The sequence below is a fragment of the Oncorhynchus masou genome, chromosome 14 (assembly GCF_036934945.1).
Source record: "Oncorhynchus masou masou isolate Uvic2021 chromosome 14, UVic_Omas_1.1, whole genome shotgun sequence".
NCBI lineage: Eukaryota > Metazoa > Chordata > Actinopteri > Salmoniformes > Salmonidae > Oncorhynchus > Oncorhynchus masou.
In genome coordinates this window covers 25,122,795-25,136,951 of record NC_088225.1, presented here as the reverse complement: position 1 = coordinate 25,136,951, position 14,157 = coordinate 25,122,795, and the positions used below count along the sequence as shown (strand labels likewise).

Below are 14,157 nucleotides of genomic sequence, written 5' to 3'. Positions count from 1 at the left end.
ATTGAAATGGAAGGAGTATCAGACCACTGCAAATCTACCAAGACCTGGCCGTCCCTCTAAACTTTCAGCTCATACAAGGAGAAGACTGATCAGAGATGCAGCCAAGAGGCCCATGATCACTCTGGATGAACTGCAGAGTTCTACAGCTGAGGTGGGAGACTCTGTCCATAGGACAACAATCAGTCGTATATTGCACAAATCTGGCCTTTATGGAAGAGTGGCAAGAAGAAAGCCATTTCTTAAAGATATCCATAAAAAGTGTTGTTTAAAGTTTGCCACAAGCCACCTGGGAGACACACCAAACATGTGGAAGAAGGTGCTCTGGTCAGATGAAACCAAAATTGAAATTTTTGGCAACAATGCAAAATGTTATGTTTTGGCGTAAAAGCAACACAGCTCATCACCCTGACCACACCATCCCCACTGTCAAACATGGTGGTGGCAGCATCATGGTTTGGGCCTGCTTTTCTTCAGCAGGGACAGGGAAGATGGTTAAAATTGATGGGAAGATGGATGGAGCCAAATACAGGACCATTCTGGAAGAAAACCTGATGGAGTCTGCAAAAGACCTGAGACTGGGACGGAGATTTGTCTTCCAACAAGACAATGATCCAAAACATAAACCAAAATCTACAATGGGATGGTTCAAAAATAAACATATCCAGGTGTTAGAATGGCCAAGTCAAAGTCCAGACCTGAATCCAATCGAGAATCTGTGGAAAGAACTGAATACTGCTGTTCACAAATGCTCTCCATCCAACCTCACTGAGCTCGAGCTGTTTTGCAAGGAGGAATGGGAAAAAAATTCAGTCTCTCGATGTGCAAAACTGATAGAGACATACCCCAAGCGACTTACAGCTGTAATCGCAGCAAAAGGTGGCGCTACAAAGTATTAACTTAAGGGGGCTGAATAATTTTGCACGCCCAATTTTTCAGTTTTAGATTTGTTAAAAAAGTTTGAAATATCCAATAAATGTTGTTCCGCTTCATGATTGTGTCCCACTTATTGTTGATTCTTCACAAAAAAATACAGTTTTATATCTTTGTTTGAAGCCTGAAATGTGGCAAAAGGTCACAAAGTTCAAGGGGGCCGAATACTTTCGCAAGGCACTGTATATGTACATATCTACCTCAATGACCTCGTACCCCTGTACATGGACTCTGTGCTGGTACATCGTGTATATAGCCAAGCTATCATTACTCATTGTGTATTTATCTCTCTGAATAGTTAGGATGAGAAGTAAGCATTTCACTGTTGGTTTACACCTGTTTACAAAGCATGTGAAAAATACAATTTGATTTGATCTAAATTGATTGTTTTAACGCCAGTGTCTAAACATCTATACGACCTGTTGGTTAGTATGACTTTGTATGACTTAGTATGAGGTAATATGTATGAGGTAATATGTATGACTTAGTATGAGGTAATATGTATGACTTAGTATGAGGTAATATGTATGAGGTAATATGTATGACTTAGTATGAGGTAATATGTATGAGGTAATATGTATGAGGTGATATGTATGACTTAGTATGAGGCGACTATAATCTCTTGATATTGTCTGTGGTGGTGTTCCTCCCTTCCTCCAGGTGTGTGCTGCTGAACTATGCGGTGTTCAACCCAGAGATGGGCTACTGCCAGGGCATGTCTGACCTGGTGGCCCCCCTGCTGACCGAGGTGCAGGATGAGAGTGACACGTTCTGGTGCTTCGTAGGCCTGATGGAGAACACCATCTTCATCAGCTCTCCCCGCGACGAGGACATGGAGAGACAACTGGTAAGGGGACAGAGGGAGAGAAAGTGTCGTTCTCTTTTATTACACACGCTTTTCTCTCTCGCTATCTGTGATTCTCGTGTTTTATTTTGTGTGTGTGTGTGTGGCGTTACATTCATATCCACATTAGTGCCCTAACCATCTCTCTCTGCCCCGTTCCAGATGTACCTGAGGGAGCTGTTGCGTCTGATGCTGCCCCGGTTCCACCAGCACCTGACCCAGCTGGGGGAGGACGGCCTACAGCTGCTGTTCTGTCACCGCTGGCTCCTACTCTGCTTCAAACGGGAGTTCCCCGACACGGAGGCCCTGCGTATGTGGGAGGCCTGCTGGGCACACTACCAGGTACCCAAGTTTACATCAGCATACGCACAGCAACATCATGTTGTACGTGGCATTGGTGTACACAGAGCAACATCATCATGTTGTACGTGGCATTGGTGTACACAGAGCAACATCATCATGTTGTACGTGGCATTGGTGTACACAGAGCAACATCATCATGTTGTACGTGGCATTGGTGTACACAGAGCAACATCATCATGTTGTACGTGGCATTGGTGTACACAGAGCAACATCATCATGTTGTACGTGGCATTGGTGTACACAGAGCAACATCATCATGTTGTACGTGGCATTGGTGTACACAGAGCAACATCATCATGTTGTACGTGGCATTGGTGTACACAGAGCAACATCATCATGTTGTACGTGGCATTGGTGTACACAGAGCAACATCATCATGTTGTACGTGGCATTGGTGTACACAGAGCAACATCATCATGTTGTACGTGGCATTGGTGTACACAGAGCAACATCATCATGTTGTACGTGGCATTGGTGTACACAGAGCAATACAAACACACAACATGAGCATACATACACCAATATCAAACACACAACATTAGCATACATACACCAATATCAAACACACAACATCAGCATACATACACCAATATCAAACAATGTGTGTAATTATGTGTATTAGCAACTGTGTGTAACAATGTTAGGAGTTTATAGCCTGCTATAGGTATAACCATCATTCATACAACACACTAGTTATGGCGATTAGAGTTGGATGTAGACACAACCAGACACACAAACTGTACTGTCGGCAGGCTCTCCACAGTCCAGTCTAAATGTACTTTGTCAATAACATGCTATCGCTCCCTCAGACGGACTACTTCCATCTGTTCGCGTGTGTGGCCATCATCGTGCTGTACGGTGATGACGTGACAGAGCAGCAGTTAGCCACCGACCAGATGTTGCTCCACTTCAGTAACCTCTCCATGCACATGAACGGGGAGCTGGTGCTGCGCAAGGTAATGCTAGCAGTTAGCCTTAGCATGACGATGCGTTACTCCATCCAAGGCTGGGCCACTTTTTCTCATGCTATGCTAGGCTATACTAGCATGTTATGCAACGCTAGCATTTTACCCTCTAGTTAGCATACTATGGTGGCTGTTTAATTCTTAACTCATCCCCTCAGTGTACACTCATCACCTGCGCCGAAGGGATTTAAATGGCGTTTGTAATACAACAAAGCATAATAGTCCTTGTTGCTCCCCAGCCCTCAAGGAGTCTTGAAATACTTGCTGTGATCCTGCCATGTTGAGGATTTCTGAGTCATGGCCTGTAGTGTGTGTCTGTCTTCTCCTCATGTTTATGGATGCCATGTTGAGGATTTCTGAGTCATGGCCGGTAGTGTGTCTGTCTTCTCCTCATGTTTATGGATGCCATGTTGAGGATTTCTGAGTCATGGCCGGTAGTGTGTCTGTCTTCTCCTCATGTTTATGGATACCATGTTGAGGATTTCTGAGTCATGGCCGGTAGTGTGTGTCTGTCTTCTCCTCATGTTTATGGATGCCATGTTGAGGATTTCTGAGTCATGGCCGGTAGTGTGTCTGTCTTCTCCTCATGTTTATGGATGCCATGTTGAGGATTTCTGAGTCATGGCCGGTAGTGTGTGTCTGTCTTCTCCTCATGTTTATGGATGCCATGTTGAGGATTTCTGAGTCATGGCCTGTAGTGTGTGTCTGTCTTCTCCTCATGTTTATGGATGCCATGTTGAGGATTTCTGAGTCATGGCCGGTAGTGTGTGTCTGTCTTCTCCTCATGTTTATGGATGCCATGTTGAGGATTTCTGAGTCATGGCCGGTAGTGTGTGTCTGTCTTCTCCTCATGTTTATGGATGCCATGTTGAGGATTTCTGAGTCATGGCCGGTAGTGTGTGTCTGTCTTCTCCTCATGTTTATGGATGCCATGTTGAGGATTTCTGAGTCATGGCCGGTAGTGTGTCTGTCTTCTCCTCATGTTTATGGATGCCATGTTGAGGATTTCTGAGTCATGGCCGGTAGTGTGTCTGTCTTCTCCTCATGTTTATGGATGCCATGTTGAGGATTTCTGAGTCATGGCCGGTAGTGTGTGTCTGTCTTCTCCTCATGTTTATGGATGCCATGTTGAGGATTTCTGAGTCATGGCCGGTAGTGTGTCTGTCTTCTCCTCATGTTTATGGATGCCATGTTGAGGATTTCTGAGTCATGGCCGGTAGTGTGTGTCTGTCTTCTCCTCATGTTTATGGATGCCATGTTGAGGATTTCTGAGTCATGGCCGGTAGTGTGTGTCTGTCTTCTCCTCATGTTTATGGATGCCATGTTGAGGATTTCTGAGTCATGGCCGGTAGTGTGTCTGTCTTCTCCTCATGTTTATGGATGCCATGTTGAGGATTTCTGAGTCATGGCCGGTAGTGTGTGTCTGTCTTCTCCTCATGTTTATGGATGCCATGTTGAGGATTTCTGAGTCATGGCCGGTAGTGTGTGTCTGTCTTCTCCTCATGTTTATGGATGCCATGTTGAGGATTTCTGAGTCATGGCCTGTAGTGTGTGTCTGTCTTCTCCTCATGTTTATGGATGCCATGTTGAGGATTTCTGAGTCATGGCCGGTAGTGTGTGTCTGTCTTCTCCTCATGTTTATGGATGCCATGTTGAGGATTTCTGAGTCATGGCCGGTAGTGTGTGTCTGTCTTCTCCTCATGTTTATGGATACCATGTTGAGGATTTCTGAGTCATGGCCGGTAGTGTGTCTGTCTTCTCCTCATGTTTATGGATACCATGTTGAGGATTTCTGAGTCATGGCCGGTAGTGTGTGTCTGTCTTCTCCTCATGTTTATGGATGCCATGTTGAGGATTTCTGAGTCATGGCCGGTAGTGTGTGTCTGTCTTCTCCTCATGTTTATGGATGCCATGTTGAGGATTTCTGAGTCATGGCCGGTAGTGTGTGTCTGTCTTCTCCTCATGTTTATGGATGCCATGTTGAGGATTTCTGAGTCATGGCCGGTAGTGTGTGTCTGTCTTCTCCTCATGTTTATGGATACCATGTTGAGGATTTCTGAGTCATGGCCGGTAGTGTGTGTCTGTCTTCTCCTCATGTTTATGGATGCCATGTTGAGGATTTCTGAGTCATGGCCGGTAGTGTGTGTTTGTCTTCTCCTCATGTTTATGGATACCATGTTGAGGATTTCTGAGTCATGGCCGGTAGTGTGTGTCTGTCTTCTCCTCATGTTTATGGATGCCATGTTGAGGATTTCTGAGTCATGGCCGGTAGTGTGTGTCTGTCTTCTCCTCATGTTTATGGATGCCATGTTGAGGATTTCTGAGTCATGGCCGGTAGTGTGTGTCTGTCTTCTCCTCATGTTTATGGATGCCATGTTGAGGATTTCTGAGTCATGGCCGGTAGTGTGTGTCTGTCTTCTCATGTTTATGGATGCCATGTTGAGGATTTCTGAGTCATGGCCGGTAGTGTGTCTGTCTTCTCATGTTTATGGATGCCATGTTAGTAGTGCTGCTGCAGCAACAGCACATCTTAGCATGCAGGTGTTAGGACTGTTATAGAACCCCTATCAGGTTTGATGTGTCTGTGAACAGCTCAGCCCTATTTAGTTTAAATTAGATCACGTTCATTGATTTTGGCTGCGTTAGATCATGTTCTTCCACGTCTGAAGGAGCTATTGATTTAGTCAAATGTTATTCAAATCTCCATGATACTAAGTGTGATACTGTTAGCTGTTTTGCAAGTCTTGAGGTATAGCTTCTTCGCTGCCTTCTATTTCCTCCTTTCTACGTGTTTTCCTCGTGTTTAACCTTTCTCTCATACACTGCCACTCCTCTCCTCCAGTCCCTTGTTCTCTCACATGCTCTCTTTCTCTCCATTCCTTGACTCTCACTTACGTTCTCTCTCTTCCTTTCTCTCTCCCACCCTTCCTACTACCAGGCCCGTAGTCTGCTCTACCAGTTCCGTCTGTTACCAAGAATCCCGTGCAGCCTCCATGACCTGTGTAAGCTGTGTGGTCCAGGGATGTGGGACAGTCGCTACATCCCGGCCGTGGAGTGTTCTGGGGAGCACCCCGACTCCCAGAGTTGCCCCTATGGAGGCACAGCCACCCCCCAGCCCTCGGCCTCCCCGTCACCCTCCCCCTCACCCAACCCCACCCCACTCCCCGAGGGCAAGAGAGGCTCCAAGACCAGAGACATCTTCATGTTTCGGAAGCAGTCCTGAGTTGAAATAGGGGGAGGGAGACAATGGTGCTAACTATAACTGTTGAGTAGATCAGACGCTGCAGTACCACTTTTCTGCCACTAGGATTCCCAACATACTGTATGTGCTTCTCTCTGATACTTCTCTTCAGGCTCTCCCCCTTTTCACAATCCCCATCTTATTAAAGGGATTTTCCACCTGATCCTTTTGTCCGGTGTGACATGGAATACTGCCTTATAAGAATGTATATTTATTTGGAACATTCAGTACCACAGACACTTGGCACTACGGTTCCCATGAAGAAGCTGCTGCTCTGCTATTGGAGGAGATTGGACAATCATCACTCTGTTGGACTGTCACCTTTCAGGGTCCACACTGTGGTCTAAGGTTGCTGGACTGGATTCAACGTGACTCCAACGGTCAAATACTGACTTGAAGGGGAATTGTTGAGATTTGAACTCCATCGAAAGGTTTTCATATGCTCACAATGGAATGTTTGTGTGAACAATGGAATGATATATTATCTCAGCATATTGCAATCAGGCTGAAGCCTATTAACACAACACACGTATAAACCTCCATCAACTAAGAGGCAAGCTGTCATTTCAACTGTCAGTAAGTTGAAATATTGTTACTTTTCAAATCATATATATTTTTTTTGTTCCCTTCAGAGGGAGTGTGTATCTGTGGGTTTGCGAATACAATATTTAGCAATATAGTACGATTATATCCTTGCATGAGCAACCCTTTAAGTATAAAGGGCACAACCTGTTTAGCGAATAACACAAAGCCCAAAACAGAGGTGTATATAGAAAACTGTTTCCACAACAAGTTTTCTACAAACATCCTTATCAGACTTCTGTTCAGAAACCTGCTAATTTCTTCTTCCATTATCAGATGACACTGCCTGTGAGGCTGAAGGAAGGTGGGATTGCATTTATCTTTGATAAGAGGGGATATGAAGAAAAATGGCATCTATCAAAGCAATAGGGATTAAAAAATAAAAATTAGACTAGATGTAGAGCTTAAAAAATATGCGATGATGGTTGTGGATATCCCACCATTACCAGTCAGTGTACAGTTTGGTCAGCTAGCTACATATCGAATATGAGATCATGTGTTTAAGTTTACTTTAAGTTTGTTTTTGTTAAATAATGTCAGATAGGGCAGTTGTGTAAAAGCTCAACAGTGTTGTTTTTCCATATCTAGAAACACATTGACCTCCAAGTGAATGAACACCACCATTGTTGTCACTGCACTAAACAATATTATAATTCATTTGATTTGTACAGCAGTTTCAATCAAATACAATGAAATCTCAAGGTTCTTCACCTGCACCAACCAAGTGAATTTGTCCATATGAATGTATCCACTTTGTTGCTTTCTATTCTCTTGACCGTTTATTTCACGTGTGTGTGTGTGTGTGTGTGTGTGTGTGTGTGTGTGTGTGTGTGTAAACAGCAGTGACCTCCCAACATCTGGTAATGAGTTGGGGAGCAGCCACCAATAGGCCTCCACTGACTGATCTCCTCAATTACACAACACATCATCACAGAGCGGGTGAAAGAAAACCAACCAAAGAGGAATGGCAGCTCTGTACCCAACCTGCTCCAAATACTATTTGAAATCATTTAAAATGGTTTATTTGTGGTTGAGTGAGCTTGCTTGGCTGAATAATGGGCCAATAGATTAGTCCCAAAAGGCAGGCAGATGACACCAAAAGCTTAAAGTATTTGAAAGATTTCAATTATTTAATTTTAATTTATTTCTCAGAGAACTTTCAAGGCCTATCAAGTGAAGTGTTGAGATCTGCATGTTTCCTGTCATCTGTGAGTTGTCACAGTGGCGAGGGTTCTGGGGGTGGGTGTTAGAGTGCCACTCCTGGGGGAAAAACATCTTCAAATTGCCACTAAAATGTAACATTAGGATCTTCAAGCTGCTTCCCCTCTCTCTCCTGCTCAACATGCAGTCTCTGCAAATGACATGCATTACTGGCCCCTGCGTCCATTAGTCATCTGTGGCTGCTGCTCGCTGAAAAAGCCTGGAGATTTAGATTGTACCAACCACTTTATAAAGGGCTAACCGATGGATGGTAACGTGGTTTGGAAAATAATTGGGTGGCAAGGCAGCGGGGCTTTGTGTGTGTGTGTGTGTGTGTGTGTTTATTTACTGCTTATCTCGATTCTTCATCTCTTTCCATGGACTGTTTATCTCACGTTGAAACTGTTTCTGAACGTGAGTCACTGTAACATGTCTTTGGGTTTAGTTGTATTTCAAAATGTTTGACTGAGTTCTCACTGAATGTAGAGTTCTATAAGGTTCTATAATACACAGGCCACTGATGAGGGCCGACTGTGGTCCTATGCTGTAGTGTAGTCAACACATACAAGACTGGCTTTCACATACTGCAGGGCCGTGGTGAAGGCAGAAACGGTGGGGATTTGAAATAAATGGTGTAAATGGGACTTTTGTTTTTCACACACTTTTCTCTCTGCATTCTGACCTTGAACTTAAGCATGAGGAAATGCATGTGCCAGCCAGCTCTTCGTTTGGGAGGAGATCACATAAATGGCGGTCTGGCAGAGGTGTGTCTACAGATACTCTACTTGATTTCTGACCTTCCCTAATAACTTCCACACCGTTATGCTATTTTTCCATGAAGTAGGATTTGTGATTACACACATTTATGTTTAGGGAATAAAATCACTGTTTTTAAATCTAATGGTGGGTTCTGAAATGGAGACAATTATCCACTGATTGTACAAAACATTAGGAACATGACTCAATTCGTTGGGGCATGGACTACAAAGGTGTCAAACCTCCCACAGGGATGCTGGCCCGTGTTGACTCCAATGCTTCCCACAGTTGTGTCAAGTTGGCTGGATGTTCTTTGGGTGGTGGACCATTCTCTATACACACAGGAAGTGGTTGAGTGTGAAAAACACAGCAGTGTTGCAGTTTTTGACACACTCAAATGGTTACCCTGGCACCTACTACCATACCCTGCTCAAAGGCACTTAAATATTTGTTCTTGGCCATTCACCCTCTGAATGGCACACATTACACATGTCCATGTCTCAATTGTCTCGAGGCTTAAACATCCTTATTTAACCTGTCTCCTCCCCTTCATCTACACTGATTGAAATTAAAATAACAGGTGACATCAATAAGGGATCATAGCTTTCACCACGATTGGCCTGGTCAGTCTGTCATGGAAGAGCATGCTTTCTACACCGTGTGTATGTTTTCATGGCTATCTTTCCATATTGTGAACACATTCTCAATAGTCTACATTCTAGTCTGGTGCCGACCAAATTCAAATTAAAAGGTACACGGTATTAAAGGGATTATTTTAGATGAAAGAACAGAGAAACTAATTTAACAACAACTCCCTCTTCAAATTGGTAGGCTACCCAGCGGGTGTGTATTCTGGGGTGGAATTATATTTATCGAGTGTGCGCAAAGGGGCCACGCCCGCAAACCTTGTGACACACCTTCATACGGTAAAAGCCGATTTATGGTCAATTGGACATCTGCAGAAGCAGTACAGCATTTACAGCAATGGGGCCTCTGCAGAAGTCAGAGCATTCAGACTTGTTGTGCTTCTGGGAGCCGTCATAGGCATCCAATAAATAGTTCTGCACCGCACCACTCGTAGTGATTCAGGGCTAATCTCTATCTCATCCAGCTAATTACGAGCAACTGGCTAAACGAAAAGACTAGAGTTTACTGCTTCTGAGATGTTGCAGTCCGTTTCCCGGTGCTTGATATAAGAGCACAGCCAAGATAGCATGAAGTTTAAAGGCTGCACTGTTTTCCCACCTGCATCTCCATCCTGAATCTCCTCACTGCCCCCCAGAAAAAAATAGCCTACATTTAGGCTATTGTTTATATGTGTATTTCAGGTAAACATCGGAGTATAATGCTGGTATGGAAGTCAACCCAAATACATGTCCATGTCATCGTTACCAATCAACTGCATTACAGTTAAAAACGACTGTCTCCCACCACCCATTTCTCTATGCTAATCAGCTAATACAAACGGGAGTTAGCACTTAGTCACTTCATCTAAACCTGAAAAGGGTTTCTTCTAAATGAGCAGCCACTTCTAAATGTTATGCAGCGAAAACAATCAGATTTTAGTAGCCACATTGTGAGCCTGTTGCAATACCTCAATCATGACGGATTTGATAAATATCCACTTTGTTAGAATCAGATTTGTTGAATATGCGCCTATTCACTGTCGTCCTATCCCAAACGGTCTGAATTCCATTAACCTCTTTACCGCGTCTATCCCCATTACATCCCCGATCTCTTTCCAGGGGTTAAAATACCTTTTGGTATCTTTTGAAATCCAAACACAAGGTATCATAAAGATGTATTTTATTTGTGATCTTGTTATAATAGCCTTTTGTCAAAGATTCTCCATGTGTGTTGTCAAGGAAGTGAGTTTGTGTTTATACAGTATGTACCGCCCCCACCTACCGTCAACCAATCATGTCAATGTGGAGCTATGCGGAGCCCTCCACATTGTTATAACATTTAGGAGGTGCATGACAACGCAGTACAGAGCTCAATTTGGCCTCTGCAAGCTTCCGGAGGCTCCTCAATTGTGTCACGCGTCCATACGGAGCCTCCGGACCACATTCCTAGATCAACCATAAATCTTCTTTAAGTCTGAATAGCAACTACTGAGAAGTGAGTAGGAAAAGGCATACATTTCCTATGTCTGAATCGGACCCCAAATGAAAGAGAACTCAAAAACAGCGACAGACTACTTGGACTTGTCAAATAAGAAACCATTTTTCTGTTTTCCATTTGAAACTGTTTTAAAATTATTTATGTTGCTAACAAACAAGAACCAGATAGAATCGGTGTCTGCCAGTAAAGGGTTGTTAACATGGTGACAGTATGGGTGTTTTTCCTCGAGTTCCACCCTGAAAACTAGGCTATTTAGTACACAATCTAACCTGGAATGATTGTTTACTGTAGCTTCTCATTATGGTTGGAGGACTGTATCACGTGCTGGATTCTTAAACTGCCTGTCGTCAACATCTGTTAAGATAGCATCAGAATGATCGCCAGGTGGCCTTGTCTTGGAGAGCAACAGGGACACTCAAACCAGGGTTGCCAGATTTGTATAAAATCCCCCGGTCTCTGCTCTTTACTCATGTTGGATCAATTGAAGCCTTATAAGAAGATGGTCTCTGTCTATTTAGTTTAAGATATCACTGCAACTCTGACATATTTCTCATAGTTCATAATTTGAAAAAGGGGAGGTCGCTGAAACTAGCCGACAAAAATGTACTTATATGACATTTAGATATGTAAAATAAATTGGACATGATTTCAAAATGTGATAATGTTCATTGTTGTTCACTGGCTGATGCTGCAGGCCTATTGGCCGGTTTCACCCTGAGTGACGCTGCTGCCTCTCAGATTTTAACCAAAGAAATACCACGACTAGAACGGACATCCCCATTCAAGTGAATGATCTTTAATTGGTGGATCGCAGCCATATTGAGTGTACCCATTAGAATGCACGTTTTTATTTCCGTTCTAATAACTATATTTCTATGCTTGGAACTGACTGCAATTACACAACCCATTAGCAGCTGATTGATAGCCCCTGTCAGGCTTAATGCTTTTCAAGAGCAGTAAACCAGATAAAGGGAAAATGACAATAAATACATAAATGAATAAAACGCCACTTCTCATTACTCCTATCTACAGTCTCCTTTGAGTAACTCCTGTGAGGTTCATCTACACAACAACATTACTGTTGAATGATGATGGAAGCTGACTGAGGAATTGCACATGTGAAGGAAGAGCACTATAAGATCTGTGGGGGCCCGTATTCATGAAGCGTCTTAGAGTAGGAGTGCTGATCTAGGATCAGGTTTCCCCCTGAACATTTAATCATATTCATTATGATCTCAAAGGCTAAACTGATCTGTGTGCAGCAGCATTGCAGGAAAAGCAGATGTTGTCATCTTTTGCCTTCATGTTCATGTAAAGTGTTCATCTAAGAGGCGCTCATCGTCATGTGCTGCTTTGCCTAAACCTACAGTGGCAATGTGGATTAAACAGCTGTCATCACAGCTCTGTGTGATTGATAAGATCTGAGGTGTAACTGTAAGTGCTCTATCCATCTCAGACTTGGGTGGAAGCCCAACCAAACAACCAGCACCGTCTGCAACCTCACACTGCTGCCACCATAGACATACAGACACGTTCCAGTCAGTACCTCTGCCACTGTGCCACACCTACAGCACTATCTGTGTGTGTGTGTGTGTGTGTCAGTCTGTGTTTTCCATTAGAATTTGTATGCTGCAGATCAGTGTGGGTGTGTGATTCATCTGTGTGGTCCTCCTTTATCACATCTATTTGTTTCTCAGCGTTGTGTGTGTGCGTGAGGGTATGCCTGCCTGCCTAAGTTCATACCTGCGTTCATGCCTGCCAATGTGCAAACCATGCCTGCCTTTTTGTGTGTTTGTCTCTCCAAGCTTCCCTTACTGAATTGCAGCCAACAACCTACCCCCCCCCCCATCTCTCTCCCGCTCTCTTTTCTTTGAGTGACAGTGTGGGGCCTGGCCCCTCCCTCTCCCTCCCCTGCTGTGGGTCTGCATTGACCACTGGGCTATTGCCCCTTAATTATCAATTACAGGGCCACACTTCCACACCTGGAGACAGGCTGGGCTGAGAATGAGTTTGTCCCATTAGGGTGGACCCCGGCTGGGCTGTTTATCGAGGGGGCTGGGCGGTGTGGTGCGGAGGTGTTAATGGACCTGCCACTGCCACAGTCAGTCACCACCATAAAACAGTAGTGAATGGAGAGTGACGGGGAAGCTTGGTGCTTGTGGAAGCTACTATGTTCTCTGTGTTCATTGGCACATTTCCTGATATTGGATTTTATGTTTGTTTTGGTTAATTGTTATGGAATTTATTTAGGTTAAATTTAAAAAAAAAATAATTACTGACATTTTCCTGTTAATTTGTTCTAACTCAAGATGTGATATGTTGTGTTCTTTCAGTGCAGTAACAGTAGTCCAGAATAAACTGGTCCTATGGTGATGTACACACTAGTATACAAGTAGTGTTATATGGAGAAGTACTGGATACAACAATGACTCTGAAACATCATTTCATAAAGACCCAGTCCACAGGCTTAGTTTAACTTTTAATGCAATTATGGAGCTTAGATATTTTATGATCAATGATACAGACACAGTTTCGCTCCCCTAAATTGGCCACACTATCTATGCTATTATCATTGCATGGGAGTGAGAGGATGGGGATTGAGTGGGAGGGAGGGAGGGATGACTTATTGAATATACTCAGATGGCTGTCTTATTGATATAAGTATGAAAGAGGGAAGACAGAAGGTTGTCTGGATTTATGATGTCATTTTGAAACAATTATGGGCCATAAATTATGGCTGATCATTCTCAATTACTTCTAGATTGGGTCAGGCCAAAGTTTGTATCAGGACAAAATCTTATAAATAAGGAATTTTCCTTGCATAATGCCTGTTCTTTGCTAGAGCAAAAAGTGTCATGGTGTTGAAAAAAATACATCTGTATTTCATACATTGTAATCATATTTCTAAGTGTATTACATGTTATTTCATTAGACATCTGATACTTATTTTCCTTTATACAATCAGTGTACAAAACACTAGGAACACCTGCTCTTTCCATGACAGACTGACCAGGTGAATTCAGATGAAAGCTATGATCTCTTATTGATGTCACCCATTAAATCCACTTCAATCAGTGTAGATGAGGGGGGGGGGGCAGGTTAAAGAAGGATTTCTAAGCTTGGAGAGCTGAGACATGGATTGTGTATGTGTG

At 43.4% G+C, this 14,157-nt stretch overlaps 1 protein-coding gene across 2 annotated transcripts in view; it reads left to right on the top strand.

Annotated features, from left to right (window-relative positions):
• tbc1d16 (TBC1 domain family, member 16) overlaps nucleotides 1-12,534 on the top strand; it is a 35,322-nt gene extending 22,788 nt beyond the window's left edge. For both annotated transcript variants that reach the window (XM_064986999.1, XM_064987000.1), the window contains 4 exons: nucleotides 1,591-1,777; nucleotides 1,937-2,116; nucleotides 2,947-3,093; nucleotides 6,041-12,534. In XM_064986999.1, the coding sequence (XP_064843071.1) occupies nucleotides 1,591-1,777; nucleotides 1,937-2,116; nucleotides 2,947-3,093; nucleotides 6,041-6,325 (799 nt within the window). In that variant the 3' untranslated portion in view covers nucleotides 6,326-12,534. The remainder of the gene's footprint in view (nucleotides 1-1,590; nucleotides 1,778-1,936; nucleotides 2,117-2,946; nucleotides 3,094-6,040) is intronic.
• The last annotated feature ends 1,623 nt before the right edge of the window (nucleotides 12,535-14,157 follow it).